Source organism: Phalacrocorax carbo, chromosome 2 (genome assembly GCF_963921805.1).
Source record: "Phalacrocorax carbo chromosome 2, bPhaCar2.1, whole genome shotgun sequence".
NCBI classification, from domain to species: domain Eukaryota; kingdom Metazoa; phylum Chordata; class Aves; order Suliformes; family Phalacrocoracidae; genus Phalacrocorax; species Phalacrocorax carbo.
In genome coordinates, this window is record NC_087514.1 from 9,354,625 (window position 1) to 9,379,302 (window position 24,678).

The following is a 24,678-nucleotide window of genomic DNA, read 5'->3' on the forward strand; positions in this document are numbered from 1 at the left end:
TTTCCAGATTATATCTTGTCAGTTTATGTTTATAATTCTTTTTTTTTTTTTTTCTGAAAACATGAATAAGAAAAGTGTTTTTATCAATATAACTTAACATTTGTTTTTATGCTCTTATGTAAAATAAGAGCAATGTTGCCGTCTTGCACCATGTACAGTACTAGTAACTGAGCTCCTACTACTGGAACAAGTAATCTCTCTAGGTTCAGAGACAAAGGCTCAAATTACTAGCTCCGGTCCTTTCAAAAAAGAGCCTTGTCTGGATTCCATTGTAAATCAACAAGTCTGGGTGCATCAGTGGTTGTGGAAGGTATTTCACCACACTGACTCTCTTCTCTCAGCTTCCCTCAGCAAACAAGTCTCAGAATCCTCATATGCCTCTGTTTGCAAACATTCAGAAGTGTCCTTGCTAAGCTAAATTGCACTCTCTCAGGAGAGAAATTTAAAAAATTCTACAAAAGCAAAATAAATTCCTTGGATTTACACCTCTGACACTTGAATTGGGCCTCCTGTATCTATTTCCCTGAGGTTTACTATCTTACCCTTATTAAAATCTGTTAAAGGTTCTCAGATTAAGCTTGTGAGTACACACTGCCATTATTAGGTACATGTGATGTGTTCTACATTTGATCACAAGCTAAGCTTCCTAATTCTATATTAAACATTATCTATTTTATCCCTTTATGTGGGATAGAGTAAAGTAAATAACATTCATTTTAAATACATATAAGACACAACGGGCACTTTGAAGCCCATGCTAGGCACAGAAGAGTGACCATTCATGATGCAAACATCCACAGATCGTACGTTCATACCTAAAACACATTTTGTTTTGCTTATTCTTTGCCCCAGATCTCACAGAAGTGTCCCTTGCAACCTCCCGCTACACACACGGGGTTTTTCTGGGGGTTGTTTTGGGGTTTGTGGGGTTTTTCTTTCATTCTCATGCCTGGATGAAGCATTCATAATCTCAGATCAGATTTACACACTGAGACTTCCAGTGTTTTCCCTTTCTGATCTTCTGCCCAGCTGACCCCAGATGCAGATAAATGGAGAATCGCTAGTGCTTATATTAATGACAGAGCAAAGCCCTTTGGCCCAGGGCCCTCCATGGCACCACTGTGGACATTGCCAGCAGGCAGTTAGCTGAGAAAGAGATTTTGGCTTCAGTTATTTCCTTCTTCCCTTCTCTGGCAGCATATCCAGCAGTGCCCTCAGACATGCACACCCACTGCATGGGCAAAACAGAACTTTCCAGGGCTGATCCTGTGCCTAGGAACTGCTCTCACAAGGCACACAGGTACAACTGACACTGCTTTACTGAAAATACACAGTGCACCTGATGGGCTGGGAGACATTTCTGGTTTATATATAGGTTAAGCTCTGACCTTCCAAACCACATTTTAGCAAATGCTTTGATTGCATAATTACAGCACCCTGAATCCAGCCAGCCCTGTAACTTCTATTGCAAAATTATAGATGTCCCTTGCAGAGAACCTCTTGCATCCAGATATTCTTGTTTGGGTAGGCAAGGTTTAAGACTGGATTTGCAAAAGGACTCACACTGGCCCTACTCTGTTCCACTCAAGTCACAGGATCACAAGACTGGAATAGGTTTCCTGGGGTCACAGAGTTCAACCTCCCACTTTCACAGGCAATGACAGTACAAAATCCTTTTCATGAAGTCCTCAAAAGTTTCATCACTGGCTTCAGTGGAAGCAAAGAGGGATCAGTTCTGAGTTTTGCTGAAAAACTGACCTTTGATATAAGGAAACAGAGATACAGAAGTGCAATAAAATAACAAGTTAAATTTAGAAGAAAATTCACGAAGTTGAGGAGGAACATTTACCAGATGAGGTTAACATGAGGTTAAGAAGATACGTAAATCAGATCTCTGGGTCTAGTATGCCTAATTTATGTTTGAAAGACAAATTCTGATCTTAATCCTGAAATTTGTGGGCCATACTTAATAACCCTGACTCAAGCCAAAAACATGTTTACAGACTGAACTCAGTACTTTATATTCCTAGCATTCCGAGTTTTTTTCCAACGAAGACTCTTAACCTGTCTGTATACCAACAGTCTCCAAAAACAGCAAATCATCAACTCAGAGTGAACCTGCAGAAAATATAGTCTTTCAAAAATATAGTTGCTTCTCATTTTTGTCCATCTGCTGAGATCTGAATCTCAGGTTCAAAGAGAAAGTAAGAGAGTAATTTTCTTAAAACTGCTGCATAATAACTATAATCCCACCTCAGACAAACATCACAAAATAACAAATGTGTTATTTACGGCCTGCAGCAGTGAGCAATCTTGCTATGCTGATGTTAAATGCAAGCTTTCTGCCTCCTTCAGTAGTGCCAATTATAGTAAATGGTATAGTAATAGGGTACTAAAAAATGTACCAGATATTTATCCAGGTTTAAAAATAAGCTGTTTTTGAAAGGCTAAAATCCTCATGTTTACAAAGAGAATAAAAATCAAACTTAAGACCAAAGATAGAGTAATTCTGCACCAGAGGCCCAAGTTGCTGTACAGAGGCATGGAAGATCAGTTCCTGATGATGGCTAAAAAAGTCTGGTTTTGTTTCACACCAAAGATCTCTCTGACATATCCTCAGCATTGTGGGAAAGCAGGAAGACAAATGATGATAATAATCATCAAAGTCAGCTATATCAGCACCTGTACTACCATAAGCATCGCTGTTGAGAATGGAAATACGCTGTGTGCTGAGATACCCGATGGGAAATTTATTCCCATGTCCGAAAATCCCATAGCCATCTCTCAGGCCTGCATCGAGGGAATAACTATAAATCACTAGGGAATCACAGGAGGCAGAAACAGGAAGGCCCTAGCAGATCATTACATCCATATGCCTCAGTGGTTTCTCAATGAATTACTTGATTTGGGTGGAGTGGAAATGGAGCCCACATGATCTGTACACAACCTGCAGTCCCATGCAGAGATCACCAGTTAAAGGCCATTGTCTACTAGCAGTTGCCAAATCTAAGTCCTATTTAAAACTGAGGAACCTTAAGACACAAATGTTCATTAAAGTTTGGAGAATTACTGGATGCAATTCATAAATCTCACAACAAAGTACAAAAGCAGAAGTTATACACCAGTGTCACTCCTCCCTTCCCCATGCAAGGGAATAGTTGCAAGCTCTCCAGTTTGGTTTCAGCACAAGTATTCCTTCTAAAAAGCCAGGTAACCTGTTTCATAGATTGTTTTGCTGCTTTCTGTCTGAACTGGAAAGACAAAAACTTCCACAGCTCAAATCCCTGTGCATAAACCCTTTGAATAACAGCATCATACAAGCATAAAATATCAATATATAATTTCTCATCAAAACTTTTCTTATCTTATCTTATATACAGCTGTATCTTACAGCTGGCTGCAGAAAGTTCCATCTCAAACCTATTTATAAGACCTGACTATTTCCTCTTTTACATAACATTGCTCCCTATTCACACAAGTCAGCGGAGCTGTTATTTAAATACTAGCGTAAATAAACCACTGCTGCAGCATGACCTATTAGCATTTTCAGCACGGGCAGTCTCAAAATAACAGCTGTCCTCCCATCATTAAAGGTCACAGATCATACCTGAAACTTGCCACAGATGGTTCCAATACTCAGTGTCATCACAGCACGTTAACTTCTGCAGGGTTAAAAATGCTCCAAAGCTAACACATCACACTTCCCCAGTCTGTTCAGGCTATTTACCAAGCAATTTCTCAGATAACAGAAACTATGTGGAAATCACAACAGACCACCAGGAGCGCGCTGTGTTCCGTGGGATAGCAGTACAAATAAAAGTATTCATTTAGCTGAAGATAAAACCCACGCATCCAGTTAAACGCACTACAGATTAGCAATGAAGATGACTTGGAGAGTTTAACCTTGTGTCAGAAAGGGTATTGCAAGAACACAGATAGGCAAAAGACGTTGAAGCAACAGCAAAGCAACAAGAATTCAGGTAAAAGCCACTAAGGACAGTGTGCAGCTCACCTCCCTCCTGCCAGAGGGCAGTGACCTGCTGGCATTATGGAGCACTTAATTGCCCTTATTTGCAGACTAATGGGGCATGTAATAAGTGTTAGAAATGCCTGGCACGGCTGCTTGTAGGGAGAGTAACCTGGGGAAAGAGAACAGGAGCCTCAGGCTGTCGGGCAGAATCACAGGGGCGAAATGGGCTGCTGGTACCAGGAAAACCAATGGGAGGACCTCATGCCTTCCCTCTTGCTGTGTCTTTCCTGAGACATGGGGAAGGGTTTTGTTTTGTTCTGTTTTAATTTTCATGGTGGCTGCAGGCTGCTCTGTGACTGGACTTGAAAAGAAGCTGCTATTGAAAACTATTTTTGCCATGGCAGATTCAAAGATCTAGAGGTTTTATGAAGACTTCTGCTCATGAACGTCTTCAAAAGATGAGGCTGGGAAACAGAAGAAAAATAAATACATGTTCTTCCTTGATTTATTTAGGGATGGTTTCAGTGAAAGAAGCTCCAATAAATTATTTGGGTGAAACAAAAGATTTGGGCCTCGACTTTTTATCTCTTAAACCTATAGTGAGTGCAACAGAACTCCCCTTTGGTACAGTGGGACTAACAGGGCTGGACAGTACCTTGCAGCTCCTTGGCTCGAGGATTTCTGCCTTCAGGCAAATATGAGGATAAATTAAACCATTCTAGGTGTCCCTTGCTCACTTTGGGCAGTTAAAAATGTGTATGTAAACTTTAAAAAAAAAAAAAAAAAACCAAAAAGATCCAGTGAGATTCTGAGTTTAAATAACTCAGAGAGAGACACACATTATGTCCTGGTGATAGTCCAAAGAAAGATGATCTAGCACTGGGAGAGCTGGCTTCACTGTAGAACAGACACAGAAAATGGTTTGGGTGCCATAAAATTTTCTTTTAAAGAGTGTTCTCCAGCTTATTCAGGGGGAAAATGGAGAATCTTGACAGGTTTGTTTGTGGTTTGGTTTGTTTTTATTTTAATTAAAGAATATCACTTTGACATCTCCACAGCAAAAATATTCCTCTGGTTCTTCAGAGATGCTCAAACCTAAAGTGACATCCTTCCATAAGTGTAGAGGTAGAGAATTCGGTATTTAACAACCTGACCTCTTCCAGGATGTCCCAGATTCCTCAAAATGCACCTTCTTACAACTATGGAAACCACCTAATGTAAGGTGTTACCTCAGTTTGCAAATCTTGCTCTCCTGACCACCTAAGGAAAGACAGCAAAGGAGCCAACAGTTCTATTAGTTTGAACTAGAAAAGCTGAATCATGTGTGAACATGGGAGAGAAGACCTGTTTTCTCAGAAGGCAAAATGTTAAAACAAATTCTCCACACAATTGCTAAATAAGGCCCTAGCCAGTTTTCAGACAGAGCTAAAAAACCAACTGGTGGAAGACAGCTTGATCCAAGATGTGAGTCTGCCCATTTCTCCAGTCTGTTGAGGCCCCTCTGAATGGCAGCACACCCATTTGGTCTGTGAGCCACTCGTTGCGACCTTTTGTCATTTGCAAACTCACTGAAAGTTCATTCTGTCCTGTTGTTGAGGTCATTATTTAAGACATTATCCCCAGTATCAGCTCTGAGGGTACACCAGTGACTGGCCTCCAGATTACAACTCTGCCCAGAAGTTCAGCCAGCATTTTAGGCCAACCCCGTTGATTTATCTAGAGCTTACTTCATCAGTTTCTGTGAGGATGTTATGTGAGACAGCATCAACAGCTTTTCTGAAGTCAAGATAAACCACATCCACTGCTCTCCCCTCATCCACTTAGACAGTCACCTGTCTATCTACTAGGTCAGGCATGATTTTCCCCTTCACAAATCTATGCTGACTACTCCCAATCACCTTCTTTTTCTTAACAGGTCTGGAAATGATTGCCAGGGTCAGTTGCTCTGTTACCTTCCCAAGGATCAAGGTGAGGCTGACCAGCCTATAGTTTCCTGGATCTTCCTTCTTGCCCTTCTTGAAGACAGATGTGTCATTTACTTTCCTCCCAGCCTCAGGAACCTCCACCACCACCAGGGCCATTCAAAGGTAATTGAGAGTGGCCTCAGAATGACATTAACCAGCTCCCTCTGCCATCATGGGTGCATCCCATCAGGCCTCATGGGTTTGTTCCCTAACTTGATACTTCTTCACTGAGGGTAAGTCTTCCTTGCTGCACTCCTTTCCCCTGGTCTCAAAGGCCTGGTGGCTGGACTTACCAGTAAAGAGTGAGGCAAAGGAGGCACTAAGTACTTCGGCCTTTTCCATACCCATTGCCATCAGGTCTACTACACTTTCCCTACTCTCATCTTTTGTTGCCCAGGTACTTGTAGAAACCCTTCTTGTTGAGGGTGTTTCCATTGATCTATGGTCCCACATGCCTTTACCCTCTCTATCAAGAACAATGAGTAAAACAAGCAAAGCATGTACTTCCCACAGTCTGCTAATATGGGTTTCTTCACAAAGTGGAGATTGTTTCTGTGGCTGGAAACGCCACAGTCTTGGAAGGGAGTCAGCACCCTGACTGCAAATGGGAGGAAGCAAAGTGCCGGGCACTCTGTCCTGAGCAGTCCAAATTGGCTAACTAGAAAATGAGGCAGTCAAATGCATTAACTGTCTATTAAAATATAGGCCTTAATTGTGCTTCAGTAAACTCAGACTGTACATTGGACATAACATTAATTTCACTATTTCACAGAGCCTCCTGGCAAAGTATTCAAATTTAAGTATCTTTCTGATCTTTTGATGGAAAGTTTTATATATTTTTTATGTATATATATATGCTTACATGTACACACCCCCATATATATACACACACACGACAGTGCCCTTTAAATAGGGACATTTTCTTACACTTCCATCTGGTTACCACACAGGAGTGATGGTATTACTTTTTTTTCCCATGTACAAGCAATACCACAATGTAGCAATTTCAGTCACTGCTAGCTTTTCTACGATGCCCAATTCTAAAATCATTAATCTTCTATAGCATATGTTAATATAACATATAAAATCATAAAGAGTCTGGAAACAATGTTTTTGAAAATTTTCCAAAACCTCTGACAATGCGACAGAGATAGTAATCTGACCTATATAACCAGGCTCGTACTTTTACTGTCAAAATGAGGCAGAACGTAAGAAGGACAGATGGTGCCCAGTTGCATTTTGAATGCGTTGTGGCGCGCACTGGTGTCAGAAACCCAAAGAGTAGAGGATATTTGTGCTAATTTGACATTGAGGCTAGTTTTGCTCTCTGTAATTTGGTGACTTCTCCTGACCGCTGCCCTCTGGACAACCACTTCAGTCCAAAATCCTGCCTTTTCATAAGAGGCTCTGCTCACTTGGGTGATTAACCAGACCTTTGCAACCCAGAGACTTCCAGAGCTATTCTGCCTCTGGAAGGATGACCTGTAAATGGGTGAGATAGGTCAAGATTGTTACTGAAGGTTAGATGAGCACTTCACTTGCTGTGGCTAAGTTCTGGGCAGTCTTTAGAGTAAAAAGCAAATGACAGATAGAAAGGCCTAATCTCCTTAAGTGCTCCTTAGGTCCCTATTTTCCTAGATTTAAGAAAGCAAGAAAAACATAAAAGGAAAATTACAAAATAACTATAAAGCTTCACACTGGGAGGAAGACAGCTTCAGTAAAGCAGTTTTCTACATGCCGTGTAAAAAAACACTTTCCTTTGCAAAGGAGTTGAATTACCCAACCTACACATTACCCCACTAGCTCCTTCCAGCATTTCACACAAAAATTATTTCTGCTTCCCTATAAAGACAGGTGTTTTCCTTCTATTACATTAAATCGATAATTATAAAAACATAAATTCTACTAATAATACAAATTGTCTGAACACGATCACGACTAGTAGTCATAGATATGATGATGCAACCGTTAGTAGTAAATTCTGGACTCGATATTGAATATTAACCATCTCCTACGAGCCCAGTTGCATATAGTTTAAGAAAAGACAAACAAACAGATTGACAAATTTGCTCAGATCAAACAGATAATCAAGGGCAGAGGTGGTTGAGACTTCTCAATCTCAGTCTAATCTGAGGGTTAAATTGAGTTGTCTAATGACTAGTCAACCTGCTTCCTTTCCGTTACACGCTGCAGTTAGCAGATATGCTGTGTATTTCTGGAAAGGACACAAGAGGGAAGCCTGTAGCTGTTGACAATTTGCATATATTTTTAGGGGGCAATAAACAGAAAGCCCTGAAAGACAGCGGTTAAGTTTCATTTATCAAGAGGATCCACCCACTTTTAAAAAAACACGTGAGTACCATAAGATTAATTTACTGCATGACTGAAATAAATTTTCCTTACCGATACAAAAAAGATGGTGTCATAGCAAGTTACAGCATCGCTTTAAAAGCAGGACCCAACACACACCTCAAATACTGTATTTCTTGTGATCCGGTTCTAATAATCTCTGAGATAATATTCCCACCCTTGCAGGAAACCACAAACAAGGACTAAAGGCAGTACAGTTTTATCATTCTTCTGTACCAGCAATTATAAAGCAGTATAAACCTGCATTCACTTCTGGAGGAATGGTCCCTTTCATCATCTTGGTTTTTTGGGAAAACTAGATTTGCAATTGTTTGTATCTATTTGAAAACTCATTGTCACTCCTTGCATTCAGCATTAGTGGCAGAAACTGCTGGTGATTTGTCTAATGTGACATCCCTTGCCACCCTGGCAAGCACCAGATGCTGCAAGAAAGGTTCTAGAACCCCCACAACAGCCAGCAACAATGCAATAAACAGCTTTTCAGGAGGCTGCCCTTGCCAGAGCTTTTCTTCATTGGTCACTGCACTAAAATACAAAGTTAGATCCATTGAAAGTGATGTGGCATCCACACTTATAAATGATAAATTTCTTCATTAAACCTGCCAAATATTTTGCCTCAGTGACCTCTTGTGGCAGTGAGTTTGAGAGATATTAGGCCAGCACTGTGGATGACAACAAGTCTTCCATTTAAATGATTCACAATTAATAAAAATGACCTGAATGAGTAAACTCATGGGGAACACAGACATTTCATTTTAGTGTGATCTTTTTTTTCTTAATACATGAATGCACTTACCACTTTCTGGCCTGAGAGGTAAACTAACAGGTGGACACAGGTTAGGAGTGGTGTTCTTCAAGTCAGCTAAAAGCAGAAAAAAACAAAACATTTGAAAGCAATTACACTTGAAGGTTTAAAATGTAATCAACACCTCAATATTTCTAGCATTACTTCTGGGATCTAAATGTTGCATATTCTCACCACAAACACCAAGAGTAAGGATGCAAGGCTGCTTTGCTATTTAACCTTTCTGAGCTCGTACATGAAACCAGTCTTCCCTAAATTTCCATATTTATAAACATTCCTACAAATATTTTTCAAAATGCAGTTATTTATGAACAACTCATTTCAGTAGTTCTGTGGGGTTTTTCCGTCCCTCTCTCTGTATTTGGTTTTCTACATCACAAGAGACACGAGATTTTTCTCTGCTTCCTGATTAGCAGCCTGGAATTTCTCAAAACAAGAATTAGGAACAAGTCATTTTCCATCAGGAAACTTTCCAAATTAAAATTCAAATGATCATTCATATTTTCCACAGACAGAACTCCTCATTTGCTAATGTTTCACTTAAACATTTTGAAATTTTAAATATGAAACAAGAAGTTTCCCCTATGCATTCATATTTTGTAAAACACTTTGGCTAATCAAATCAGTTATAAATTCTCTACTAAGACAAAATAAATTACCATCCCTACAGAAAATGAAGACAGATCAGATTTTCTGTTTGCTTCTTCCACTTTTTACTGTCCATGCATGTAACCAATAGATATTTCTAAAACTCAGGAGTTGTACCATTCACATTGACAGAAGCGAAGAATTGGGGCTATCCAGAACTCTTTTTAAAATGCTACTGTATGTTCCTCATTGACTGAGCTGCAATCTTGACTGTACATACAACGTCAAATTGCTAGTGAGTGGAGTTGTGCAGGCCAACAGCTTACACATTAACGTATTATGAAACGTGGAGATACAAGTACCTTCCTGCAAAAGACTGTAGACTAAAATGAAAGTCCCTGCTTCATGCTGAAGTCCCACTGCCTACGGTAAATTCCTCCTTCAGATTTCACTCATTTTCCCTTTTAGCCTCAGAGCTTTCTTGTTCCTCTTCCTAGCTCCCAGACCCCCAACACACCAGCACAACTGACCAATTTTTTTCTGCAAATATCTCCATTTGCATAAACATCTGTGCCTTGCTGTGTGTTATGGTGGAAACACATCTGAAGCTTCCTAACTACATAAGGAAATGTCATAGTCTCTCCTAACTCTCACCCCTTTGCATACACCCCAGGCTCACTCTTCATCATCCCCCTGTCTGTCAAGTGAGCAACACACTTTGTTTTTGGTTGGTTTTTTGTCAATGAAAGGAAAAACAATTCCAAGAAGTGGAAGGGTATCTATGCCTCCACCATCTCCTCTTCACTTTTCTACCATTCTTCATTCTTACCCCTGGCTGCTTCTCAGCTCTGCTTGCCCACATGCTCCTGCCATTACCTACTTTATCAGGCCTGTTGTTCCCTTCCTCTCAGTGCTAGACCCTCAGCTCATCCCTCCCGAAGCCTACACCAAGGATCTGGGAAACCCTATAAGCTTCTGTGGTCCCCCCTCAACTCCATGCTGTGTCTCCTCCTTAACAAGGGTTGCCCCACTGGGGGAAGAAACGGATGGGCAGAGTGCCAGCGTAGGACTTGGAAAAGCTCAGGGTCGAGTTAATATTTGAATCACTTCCAGTATGAATGACGGTTTTCTTTAAGTTTACCAACACTGTAAAATGCATTGCATTGCCAGGATATCTGTTTCAGCTTTACGTAACTTTAACTGGATTATCTTTATATCACAGACACTGGCCAGTATAGAGCTACACTTCATGCCAGCCCTCTCCGCTCAGATATCAGTCCTTCTCTACTCTGTCAGAACTAAGGGAGTTTAAAATCAGGAAAAAGTATTCCTTGTTCAGTTTTCTCCCTGATTCTTTCAACATCACCAGACTTGCCTCCCTGCTTTCAGTGGAGTTTAACAAGGCTGTGCCCATTTAGACTCAATAACAGGCTATCTTCCCATAAAGGACGATAGACTAGACAGGTGATCGTTGTCCTTATTGCTTCAGTTATGTTAAATCAAAGCTTAACAAAGTAGAACTAGAGCCACTCATGAGGAATGTGGCAAATGAAAACCCACTGAAATTTTTCTACAAAGTAATGTTGAGTCTTTTGTTTTGTTACAGAAAAGAAAAATCACTTTGACTCGATCTGGTTTCGATTATTTTTTAAGAAATAACCTGTCAACTTTTCTTCTGTTTAAACATGTGATGGCTTCTTACTGCTTGAAGAATAAAGGGCTACCTTGGAATTTGGTCTTGACCCTTTCTTTAACAAAACAGCCGAAAGAGAATTTTCAATTCCGTAACAAAACCAAACCTTTTGAAGTTATGCATCCACACACACTGTTATACCATCAGCCAAGCCAAAGAGTGGGGTCCTGACCAGGATTGTGCAGTGGGACGAAATATATTTGGATTCCAACATTGGCAGCAAGTCTCCCAGAAAATCTAAGAAATTAAATTATACCTCTTTGAGGTATTTCTATTCCTTTTCTATTAAAATTGAGGTTCAGTTGCACGCTGCTTTCCCTTGCACGTACTTCTCTGCCTTGTCTATTTTTGATCCTTGCAAATGGGTCATCCTTCTGAAAGTTGAAGCTTCTATACATTGAAGCCAATCAATAAGCTTTGATGTGTAGAAACCAGCTGGAAAGGCCATGTTCCCTGCATCACTTACCAGGCTTTTGATACCAGCCAAATGGGTGTATTCTGATTTCAGCACCTGGTGAACTACAGTCTGAAACTTGCCAAGCACTTCGTCTTTCCTCAGCACACATCTGGATTCCTAGGCTGTTCAGAGTCAGGCACACAATCTTTCCACCTGCCAAGGAAATACCCGGTTATAGAAATGATGAGGAAATTTTTCCTCTTCTAGATAGTCTTTTGAGGGAAGCGAATACAGCACGGTTTCACTGAGTGTTAAAAGGAATTCCATTGACTTAAAAATCAAAGGAAGGAAATATCTAAAGTGAGCCAAGTTTTACTGTTGTTAAAAATAGTGTTGAAAAATCACAATGAATTCAATGTGAGGGAAGGTGGGTACCAACACTATAACCCATTACACTCACTAGGATTATTTCCACTGAACAAAGATCAGGACCTCTTCTTTGAGCAAGCAGCCCTTTCTGGTTAATGCAATCCTAAAAACTAAAAACCTGTATGTATGTTGAATCATGGTCCCTACCTACATCAAGATAAAAATTCTGCCTTTTCAAGACCTAGTGTAATTATTTCTCTACCTGAAAAAATAAATGGAGGGTTTGAAACACAGCTAGCAGTTTCACGGCAGATTTATCTAGCTTATGTTAAAATCACTAGTGAAAGTTCTCCTGACCATATGAATGCCAGGACTGGATGTCTGAAATGCCACAGATAATAAATATTAATTGGATAAAGTAAGAGGTGTCAGCTGTGCATATTCAGTGCTTTATAATCCTTAATTTATTTTAGAACTATTTAAAGAAACTTAAAGACATATTCAGTTAAGATTTCAAATTTCACATGGTCATATGGAGGTATGAAAACTTTCAACTATTTTTGATTTGCACAGTAATTCCAATCTAAACTGTATTGGATTAATTTTCCAAGCTACTTATTTTTGACTGAGTGAAAATTTTGTCTGCTCAACTAAAAAGGGAATTAAAAATATATATTTCTGAAGTGTTCCAAATTTTCAAATGAATTGTAAAACTAGCACATCCTAATGACCCCAGGGAGAGTCGATTTGCACATGACACCTCCAAAAACAAGGTTATCCATTTTAGTGGTCTAAATCTGAATTTGGAATAAAATATTAAAAACTATTTCATTGACTTCAACCTGGATGGCATCCAATTCTAAACACCTGCTGAAGACTGTCTTATAAACAGAACACTTCCTTTACAGCCAGTGGAGAGAAAGAAAAGTAGCTCCAGAATAGGATTCAGTCAACCAAAGCTCTTAATAACCCCATAATTCTGTCTGTACATCTCATAATGTACAACATGAGCATAACGCAACAACACCCCTTAACTTAGACATCTTAGGTGAGTAGAATATGTTTGCCTGACTTCCTAATGGCTTTCAAGTCATGCATAATTTAAGGATCTGATTTCCTCAGACTAACAGAAATCCTACTTGAGATGTCTTAAATAGCTAAAATACTAAGGAGGAGAAGACATACAACCAGCCTTCCTCATGTAGAAGACTAAAATTTGGGAGCAGAGAAGTTCACACCTCCAAGAAAGCCAAAAGGCTAAGCTGCCCCAAAGTATCCACAGACATTATGTGCTTAACATGCATTCAATTTCAGTAATATTTAGGTTTCTAAGTCTCTTAGGCTTTAAAAAATGAAACAACATTAAGAAGAAAAAGATCACAAAAAGGAATCAACGAACATTTTGGAATAGGTGTTGATAAATGAGAATAACAGTTCCCTGGAGTTTTATCAATTTGAATTTCATGCTGTTGGAACTGTACCCTCTTAAAGACCCATTCTCATGAAGTTTTCTTAATAATTTCTGAGACGTGGAGCACGTCATTGAGCTGACCTCCTAGAAGTAGCTATGGTTACTCAAAAAGGTGCTAAAGAAAGTTGCATAAGTTCTGGAAGGGCTTTTAAAGTGCCCTTCACAGCAAAAGAATGGTAAAGTTTGGAATAAAGTATGGAGACTGAAATTATTTTTAAAATTAAAAAAAAAGTATTTAAAAATACCTGATATCTGGGAGTCATTAAAAAAGCCAAATCCTGTGCAACAGGGGTCAGCATCACACCAGCGCTCACACTCAAAGAAGCTGGGAAAGATAAAACATCATTATTCTTAGTATCATCAATACCTGTCTCTGTCATGGAGAAGGGAACAGAGGATATTGCATAGGGGAGAGACACTGAGAACCTGTAGAGATGCCTTTCATGACAAGACTGCTTCACGGTTCTTCAAACTGCATACACACTTTCATACTTGTTCCATTTGTAGATTAAATTATGTTTTATCAGTATACATCTACCAGACTACGTCTAATAATTTAGATGATTATTTTGATATCTGCCCTAAAAAATATCAGCCTAAATTAATTTGGTGTACTATTGCCAAGAGATTTAACTATAAGTAATAGTTCTCATATATATAATTAGTAATTATATACATTATTATTTATAACTCAGTTATAAATTTTCTTTAAATCATATGTTATTTTTTCTTCAATAAATATTCTCAAATAATGCTGTTCTTGGATCAATACGCCTGATCCCCTCCATCTGTGTAACAGAGCTTGGTATTCCAGGCACGGTTACATTTCCAGTAAAAGCAAAGGAACAGGATATCCTACCCATCTGAAACAGCTTTACTGCTCATGTCAGTCTTATTCCTCACTGAGATCCCCATTACTTTCTGGAATGGTACGCGCGTGTAGAAGCTCTTCACAGAACTTTTTAGAGTGACTGAAAAGGAAAAGAAAAACAAAATTGGAAAAATCATCTTAGCCTTGTAGTTGACATATACTGGTCAAGCAATCGCACGGTAACGATAAAGTTTATGTTTCTATGCTACAATGGTCGTGATCAATTAAAAGATAATTTTACTTATCACGGCAAACTTTTGATGGTTAAGCCTGAAGATGAACAAAAATCCTACAAGCAAAGGCTCTAAAAGCTGAGCAAAGTACATTGCCAAGGAAAGACTCTCAGACTGTTTCTGAGACCTGTATCGATGTTACTGCTTCCCCAAGGTCCAAAAACCAGGGGACAACTCCAGACTGGAAAACTCCAGTGTACTCATGCATTATTCAACCTCTGCTGCACTCTGGGCTCCCCAAAAAGACATGATAGTTTAGTTTGGTGGACCATGACATGTTTCACAGCAAAAGCATAGGTTCCTGTACCGTGATAACAGGCTCGTTTGTCTAGCTTTGTCACATAAGCCCTATGAGAAAACCATTGAACTTCCCAAACATCCAAATCCCAAAACTTGCCTATTTTATGATACAACGTCTGTGGTTGCCAAGGTAGCACGGTTCGACAGTTTTCTGGTAGCTGATCGATGCTGCCCTCACAAATCTGGGCCTCTGGATAGAGGGTGCACACAAAGTATTTGTCTGCAGGGTCCTGAAGATCTGCCATTCGACAAAACTCATCTTCTTGTGCACAGCCTAGGAAGCAAGGTCACTGAGAGTTACACGTACATGGGGGTTTCTTCCCTCTCTCTTTCTCTTCATGCCTTCAGTGCACTTAAAGCTATCCAACAGCAAACAACTAGAAGTGAGAATTTCAACAGTATCCGATTACAGTGTAAGAGAAACAGGGACAGATTATTTTTCTAGTGACACGGAAGAGCAGGTTTACCTGGAAAGCACAGAAAAGGAGCTACATCACAGCTAATCGGAAAGATACATTCCCCAGCTGTGACAAGCACTACCCTAGTGTATCAGTGTCACTCTAACACTGTGATTCACAAACATCTCTCGCTCTTTCTTTTTGCTAAATTTGACATACAAACTGTATAATCATAAAAGAGCTCTGCATCAGGCGTGGGTCTCTTACTTTAAAGAATAGAAAGGAGAATAAAGTCTACAATGTCTTAGGAAGTTTTTGCAAAAAATATTTCTGAAGTGTTCATACGTCACACAAAAATATAAATAACATTTCTAGAATCAACTGTTCAAGTCATTTGCTTGTAGCAATTTGCACTGAAATTTGCCCCAGGGTAATAATGCACCTAAAAAAAAGAAACAAAGCTGTCAAACCCATTCCTTAATTACTGTGGCAATGGGTTCTGTAAAAACATATGTCAATGCTTAATTTTAAACAGGCATAGCTCTACGGACTTCTTACAATGATGTTTGTGCATGGTTTAGTACTCTTGGTTCTGCCTTGGTGGTAGTCAGAGCTAGAAACTCTCCTCCACTGACCACATCAAAATATACTTTGTAATTAAACCCGAATTTCTATATTTTACCTTCTTCTTTTACCACTATGTCCTCTGTCTATTTGGAGGGGTACATTTCAAGAACAGCAGAGCATTGCCTAAACTGTGTCTTCTACTCCTCTTGCCCATAACAGGGGTACCCGATGATGAACGATGGGTACCCTTTCTGCCACAGTAGACAAAGATTGTAAGGAAGAAACAGGTGGCCCTATTATCAACTTCCATGAAAATTTTGTGGGTTTTCCCTGAAAAATCTCTAAGTCTAGAGTTTCAACTCATCATTATTACAAGACCTGTTAAAAGATCTAAATTAATTTTTATTCCTGGAGAATCACAGTCTCCAGGATATCTTACGTGTGAGACACCAAAGCATGGCTTCCTCTGCTGGGTACTTTCTCCTGAAGACCCAATACTGCTGGTAAGGGAGAGAATAGTTCTGGTCACTTTGTATCCGGCTGTTGTCCATTAGGTAGAAAAGATCCTTTGTGGAATCTGAGATTCAAACAAACAAACCCTCAAAAACTTAACTATGAGCTGGAATAAATGAAATTTATATATATTAAATTCTGCCTTTCACGGTAACACAGCTGCAACCATTTTGTAGGGCTAGCACACCCCAAAGGCTGCTTCTAATAGCAGAATTGCCCACCCACAGTTATTGCTGCTTGTGTAGGCAATGCCTCCTCGCCGAGCTGCACTGCACAGCGCTGCATTGCCAGACTATTTCCACCACCCAAAACCGAGATGAAAATCATAGCTGCTAGAGATAGGAAGGTTCTCTCTACTCTGACGCACAACACATCATCCCACCAGTGAAGGCTGATACCTCAGAGGATGTTTACAATACCTTAATCAATCTAGTTTTATTAATCCAAAATACAGCGGTTTCCTTATATTCCCTTGAGAGGCTTTTCCACCTCTCAGTGTTAAAAGTTTTCTTAACAAGCTGAATACCTATTTCAGTCGTTTAACCTTATTTCCCCTAGTTTATGCTTCCAGAGACCACATTAAATAACTCCTTTCTGTCACCTGCCTATGATCTTTAGACATCTATGCAGTGCTTTGCATCTCCTGAGCTCCCTCTGGACAGTCACAGTTATTTCAGGCCGTTTTCAAATTAATCCCTTTAAATAAGTGTCCAAGCAAAATATTGAAAGAAATGGACACTCTTCATTGATCTTTTACAAATTCTTCATAAACACCTTCTCATTTGTCAAATGTCATCAGCAGGTCTCACCCCCAGTTACTCCAGGATTGTGAGGGATTCTGTTATTTAATCTTGCGCGCACTGAAACAGCCAGACAAAAAGGGAAATAGGAAAGTAAAGACATGCTGATGACTGCAGCTGAAATGCTGAAGCACCTACTGGCATGCTGGGAGTGCACAATAGCTTTGAATTTTCTATCAGGAAATAGAAAAGATGTGTTATTGTGTGCTTTAAAGATGATCATCAAATAATAAAAGCTCTGTAGACATTTTCCCAGATGTATCCATATTTTTTTTAAAAGGTGACTTATGTGTCTTGTAACCTCTCTAGGCTTCATGTCAACCTTCAGTTTCTCTTGAAATAATTTGTGTCATGACTAAGACTAAGGGATGGAGGAAGAAGCTGCATTCCTTGCATAACTTCAGGTTTTAATTATATTATCAGCTGCAGCAAGGTATATGGAGAACCCCGAGGGCTGCACTCATGCCTTGGCAGGTAGACGCAAGAGAATTTCACCCCATGTATTAAGTGTAGTTTTTTCTCATTTTTAAGACTTTAAGATATGACTAATTGTATAGGAGCACCACTAGCTAAATCGGGATTTTAGTTTACCTTCCATTCAAACTAGATAAACAAAATCAGCAATTCCCTTTGTGTTAGGATTTTACATGTATTAAATCACATGCTCAGGTATTCAAAATGCCTCCTCAGCAAAGCTTATCGCTTATTACAGATGAACCCAAGTGCTCTCCACAGGCTCCACTGCTCTCTTTCTCATACGATTTTGGGGCTGAAAGCCCAAAGGAAATCTAGTAAATTAATACAAATTATTTTGGATATATAAATGATTTAGTACAATGAAAAGCAGAGGACTTCACAAGTCCTTCACTTTCATTATGCATGGAAGTAACACTTGTGACTTAGGTTTCATCCTGAGTTCCTCTAAGCATCATATTTACAGTAATATTGTCAGTAACAGTAAATATGCCCAGGCACCCAGGCTAAGGATTTCATTCCTGGCTTATGCAAAATTTTTTCTCAGCCACATATTATTTCCAGAGTCTTTACAATTCAGTAAGTCTGAAAGAACAAGGTTTCACAGAACATTTTAATACTTTCCTTTCCAGCTTGGCCTGGGAGAGTAAAAACAGGAGGCTCACATTTTTAGCACCTTTCTCAAAACCTGTGTCATACACCCTGCCTAAGAGAAATCCTCTGGACTTCACAATACCTACATCATTACAACATATATATGGCAATATATGATATTTTCTGGTTAAATTCTGCATGTCCCTCTGTTATCTTCTGCTACCTCTTCTACCCACCCTTACTATAATACCTGATAAGGTTAGATCACTCTCTGTTTCCAAAGCAGTAGCATCACACTCTGAGGTTTTAGTCCGGGTGACCATATCGGAGCCTGGAATGCAACAGAAGTTAGAGAGCATAGTAATTCCTTTCTTTTTCTTCCACAAGAGAAGATCATCCTTAGTTCACTAAATTTAGAAAATAGTTTGAAATGCACCATTTAGGAAGACTCCTTAGGTAGTTCCACCAAATGATGAATCAGAAATTAGTAAAACCATCTACATATAGCTCTGGGAAAAACCTAAAGCAAAATGCGCTGTTTGGAGGACAAAAGCAAACGCCATATCCGCAGTCACTCTGCCTTCAGCGTCAGTGCCCTGGAGGCTGTGTGCATTTATAAAGCAGTAACACCAATGATTTGTGCAGGTCCTGCTATGTAAGTTGTAGCATTGGGAAAATAAAATTGCAAAAACAACACATATATAGTTATCAAGCTAATAAAAGTAACCCACCTAGATACATATAAGGTGCCAAATTATTATGGTACCTGGACACTGATGGGACAAAGGCAAGTGTCTCCATGATAAGATTTTTCACAGGTATTGAAAGATGTAAAGCATATTCTCAGACACAAGAATTTACCAAAATGTCATTAAACTGACCGTAGCAGAATTACTCCAGATTGCATCCACCCCTGCCAGAAAAGACTTTCGAGTAGTGTCTCAATTTGGACAGTATAAAATTAAGTGCGAATGCCACTGCCATTATAGAACACACATCTGCCACCGCCTACAGTTCATCATAAGCTTTTACAACAGCTTCTGTTGGAGAACTCACCTCTCCACAGATAAACTTGCTGAAAGGTAGTAAAATTTCTTTCTGCCTCTTCTGCCAACTTAGAAGCTAATAAAGAAAAATGTTTGTTAGAATAGCTGCTCAAATTAAACAGGTAGTATGAAATGATCAGAAATTGCATTAAAAACACCACACTAGACTATGCATCACCTTGTTTACAACACGAGACCCTAAGGAAGAAGGACCCAGGTGCTAGTCTGGGCCCAGGGTGCCAAAGCTTTGTTCTATTTTCCGTCCTTGCTTTTTCTGTGCAACTCTGGGCATCTTTTTGCATTTGCTTCACAGTTTACTTTTCTGTCAGATTTTTGGCTTGAATCTGCCTAAATTAAATATTGAATTATTACACGGTAACGTACTAAACTCAACACATTTTTGACTTTCACTACTGTTCACACAGTAGAGCGTGAGAGGTCCATTTATCTAACAATGCATCCGATTATGGAGTTCCTACTCTCTTGTGATCGTACAGACATGGATTTACTTGGGAAAAAAGCACTGAAGTACCAGAGCAGACTGGGGAAAAAGGCAGAGTCTATAGAAGAATTAAAGTAATAGAAATTGAGAAAATTCACTGACATACTTCCACTGAACACTTGTCCTCCCAGGGTGAAGGAAAACATCTTCCCTTTCTCGTCATAGCTCACACCTTTACATATCCCGCCTATGACAGACGACGGTGTTGGACTCCAGCCATTTGCATTGCAGATCAGCACATCTGGGTAGCTCATCAAACTACACAAAATGATACCTAGGTTCAGAAGAAGAGAGAGTTGCATCACTCCAATAGCTTTAATAATTGTTTGCACCAACACAGAGCTTTTCACGCAACCATCCCAATACTTCCTCTAAATGCCATTGAACCTCAGTGAGGTAGATACCCTTTACTGATGCTACCCAAGGAAAAAAAAGGAAAGAAGAAAATCAGAGCCATACTTTCAAATTGAAGTACTAAGGTTAGCTAGTCAAAGCTAAACCAAACATTTGTAGCCTGCTTTTCAGAGATTTCAAGCACATACACTATTACCACCTAATAAAATATTACTATTATCTGATAATACTCAACAGTGTTCTCAGCACTTTATAGCACTACGGAGACATACTCAATCCTTTGGCGGTCTTACAGCCGCAGGCTCTGAACCAAGAGAACACTTAGGTTTTTACTGGGATGGTTTCCTGGATTGGTGCCTGATTTCAGTCAGCCCAGGCCTGAGTCTCCCCTAGCATCGTCATAACGTCTAGAAAATACTCAGCTCCTGCTTTGTACTTGCTGTCACAGCTCAGGCATTTCTATGCTCTTACAATGCTGCCTCTGATTTTTTTTTTCCCTTATGGATTGGGTATATGAGATATTGAATATGATGGGGGGTTTTTTATTTTTATTTTAACAAAATGTTAGTCCAAGTAATGCATTTATCTGTATTATTGATCCACATAGGACATTTCAACTAAGCAGAGACCTCTACAACGTTAACCTTCTCCACACCCCCTTCTATCCTCACAGGCATGGGGAACCAAAAATTTGATGGTAAATAGAGGTAGAAATTGACTTTACAAGATCACCTGGAATATTTTGATGCAAAAAATATGAGATACCTAACAGAAAATAATTTCCTGGAAACACTTGCTTGACAACTTCCACAGAGAAAGTTTTCTCAAATCCAGGATCAGTTTCCACTCAAAACTAGAGAAGTGCTTGGCACATAGAAGCCGGTAGCACGTGCCTGGATTTGTAAGAGCCCGTCTTTAAAAGCTTGAGACATTTCAATCAGAACTTCACATTTCCTATAGGAAATGCACCTCCAATGGGACAGTTGATCCCATGTGAGCTTAAGAAGAAATTACAAGAAGCAGGCACTAATATTAAGGGCTTAAATTAGCTGGCAGAAATCTAAGGTCTGCCTAAGTCCTGCATCTGCCAGGCTCTGTTCATCCCAGTCCCACTTGCTCTCCTAGCTAGACACCCAGATTTAGGAGATTATGGCATTCCTGCATGCTGCAACATAACATAATGCCCTGTGTAGCATCGTCTTTTTCTGCTCCAGCAAGGGAATTGATTTACTTTTGTACTACAAGCACTCTGGAGGCACCATCTTAATTTCCCCATCAGCTGACAGGCATCAACTTCTAGCAACCAAGCCATGTTACCTAAGAAGAGAGGTTGTTTCGGATTGATTTATCCCATCGAATGCAGGTGTCTAAAGCACGTCAAAAGAATGATCCTTTCAAAATGCCCATTTCTCTCCAAGAGCAGTTTGTGACCTCAGGTCTTGATCTGTACTGTTCCAGGCCAAGTCATGGGCATTACTCAAATTAACCCTACACCAAAAAATGTCATGATGTACAGGCAGGTTGCTGACACCCTGGTAGGATGCAGAGGCAGGTGTTCTGTGTCCAAAAATTAGTTCTGCCCAGTTAGCGTTGGTTTTCTACTGCAGAATTTTTTTATTTTTCACTTAGACACTACCTCCATCAAGTGGAATCTGACTCAAGATGAAGCCATCACAGCAAGAGTCCCTGCTGCAAGTTTGCCGACAGAAGAGCTGAGCGTCAGTCAGAGACGTGCTAGCTGCTGAGAGCACCGCAGAGCGATACACGCCAGAAAGCACATTCTGAAAACTGGTCCTTTCAAAGGTCTTGAGTCCAGGTGAGTTAAAGTCTTGTCCTGGGTAAACAGAACAGGAAAGAAATATTCAAAAGAGCTCAGGAGGAGACGTGATGCTTTCCGATTGCCTGTAGACTGGAGCTGGTTGAAAGTTTTACAATGAAAACTCAGTCTTAAAAGTCCTTTTCTGGACTTGGCATTTCAGATACAAAGTAAGATCATCAAATGGTTTGGTGCAATTATACCTGAGTAGTTGGTCAGAATGTACCGCCAGGGTAGGGCTCCTAAATCAATGTACACAGTAAGGTCAGTAATATTCCGCTTTCAAGCACTACATTAATAACTCCCAGGTATAAATGAAACACGCTTATCTCATTAAAAAGTAAAATGTGTAACTTGGCCAGCATAATTTTACATCTGCAATTAAGGCTTCTGCTGACTAGACACATACGACAGAGGACATGTTTCATATAATCCTGGATCTAATTAGCAATATCAACAGAGATCTAGAGCAGATCTGGCATCAACAAGGTTACGTTGGCTGCAACAACCTCAGTGGACTTGTCTTTTTTCAGGTGAGACTTAGCTCTCTATTTTTATATTATTATTAAATGGTGACAGAGGTTTGGATAGAAGCAGAAAGATATCAGTGACAGCAGAGAGTTTTGACTCAAACCCTGCAGCATTCTGCATTAGGTTGCCTTGTTTCAAATTTGGCATGAGGCTTAAAGTTGAACACACACTGGATGGGACATGCAGTGGTCTCAGTCACACTTAGGCCAAAAAAAGTGTCTTGCACATTCATTAGATCAGTTGAATCACTTTGGGATTCACTGGAGAGCAGGGTATTTCTCAGCTGGTATATTAGTAGGGCAATTTACCATCAAAATTAACATAAACTGTTAAATTATGTGCAAGCTGGTCATTAGTAATGCCTTACATAATCAAATAACAAACTGTTTAATAAAGAGAAATCATAGCACAACAGCACAGAACAGAATAGAGAATAATATATTGGATAAAATTTGAGCTTTTGTGGGACTATCTGCCATCAAAATGGCTTAAAAAAAGCTGTAATCCTAGTTTCTAGGGAACAAGATGTGAAGGGAAGATTTGCTGTCATTTCTGGGATATCACTAAATGTTAAGCTCTGAAACGTATTATGCCTTCTTGAACAAAGACGGTCCCCCTCATTTAGTTACGATCCTATACAGAACTACAAATTTGGGCACAGCAGTCTAACATTATATGAGTGATTTGTGTCTGGTACCTCTCTTCAAATAGACCACCACTGCATCTCCCTCTGGATTCCTGACATGAAGCAGGCAGCTGAGACGACCGATACTAATGGCAGCGGGGTTCCCCAAAACACCTTGCACCTGAGACAGAAAACAGGCATGCACAATAAATACAACCTAATTGTTTTCCTCTCCTGAAACCCATTTTCCTTATTCAGAAACTCAGGAGGAGGAATTAGCGCACATGGTTGATAATGACCACATCTCCGTGTGGCCCAGTGTGGACATTTCTCATTCTATCAAACCAAGATCTCTATTCTTCAGTGCCACTTTGTTGTGTTCAAAAGTAATGAATTGGAAGCTGTTGCAGTGCTAAAGAGTGTGTGATTCAAACCCTGGACCAGAGGAAGGGACTGAGAAATGATGACTGTTTCAGGTGACCTGATTACCGACTGGCATACATGTAGTTTGGACTATCCAGATGAATCCCCCTTTTCAAGTTAACCTGATTTCCAGACTGTGTGATGTTTCAACAAAACACTGAGGCATTCAGAAGTCAGTTTTGGGAACATTTGGGTGTAGCTTCTTTACCAACCCGCAGGAATTTATTACTTCCATAATCATGATTCTGTGATTCTACCTGAGAGGAGGTTGTAGCAAGGTGGGTGTCGGTCTCTTCTTCCAAGCAATAAGTGATAGGACGAGAGGAAATGGCCTCAAGTTGTGCCAGTGAAGGCTTAGACTGGTTATTAGGAAAAAATTTCTTCACTGAAAGGATTGTCAATCACCAGAACAGGCTGCCCAGGGAAGTGGCTGAGTCACCATCCCTGGAGGTATTTAAAAGACATGTAGATGTGGCACTCGGGGACATGCGTTAGTGGTGGACTTGGCAGTGCTAGGTTAAAGGTTGGACTTGATGATCTTAAAGGTCCTTTCCAACGTAAACAATTCTATAGTGAAGAGTAATATCCAAGGGGTCAGGTGACAGCCTGTGATGCCTTCTACTTATATTGAACCTACAGTATTACGATATACACATATTTTTAAATATGATCATTTTTACCAATCCAGAGGTGGTGCAGTTGAAGTTGACTTCAGCAGCGCTGTATAATTCACACAGAACTTCAGCACCAGCAGCAGTTACAGTGGCAAACCCACATGCTTCTTCCCTCTCACAGTCTGAAAAACAGAAAAGAAACCTTAGGTTTCCTGGCATTTAATGTACAAAATTTCTGCTACAAATTCCACTGTTTACTGCCATTTACCTAGTTTTTCATACCTCTATCGGACTGCAAACACGTGAATTTCGTTGGCCAGATGAACTTCGCTATTCAACTATTTTAGTAGCGGGTTAGGTTTTTAAATTAAATTAATGCAAAAAGTTGTT

General features: G+C 39.8%; 1 protein-coding gene across 1 annotated transcript in view; it reads right to left on the minus strand.

The window, feature by feature from the left end:
• Positions 1–24,678, minus strand: part of TG (thyroglobulin) — a 165,513-nt gene that overhangs the window by 86,173 nt on the left and 54,662 nt on the right. Inside the window, exons 24-35 of the mRNA XM_064441731.1 lie at positions 24,355–24,470; positions 23,324–23,432; positions 21,916–22,113; positions 20,032–20,199; positions 19,434–19,499; positions 18,628–18,708; positions 16,436–16,573; positions 15,129–15,305; positions 14,487–14,598; positions 13,873–13,952; positions 11,857–12,000; positions 9,101–9,166 (exon numbers count right to left, since the gene is read on the minus strand). Coding sequence (XP_064297801.1) covers positions 9,101–9,166; positions 11,857–12,000; positions 13,873–13,952; positions 14,487–14,598; positions 15,129–15,305; positions 16,436–16,573; positions 18,628–18,708; positions 19,434–19,499; positions 20,032–20,199; positions 21,916–22,113; positions 23,324–23,432; positions 24,355–24,470 — 1,455 coding nt within the window. The remainder of the gene's footprint in view (positions 1–9,100; positions 9,167–11,856; positions 12,001–13,872; positions 13,953–14,486; positions 14,599–15,128; positions 15,306–16,435; positions 16,574–18,627; positions 18,709–19,433; positions 19,500–20,031; positions 20,200–21,915; positions 22,114–23,323; positions 23,433–24,354; positions 24,471–24,678) is intronic.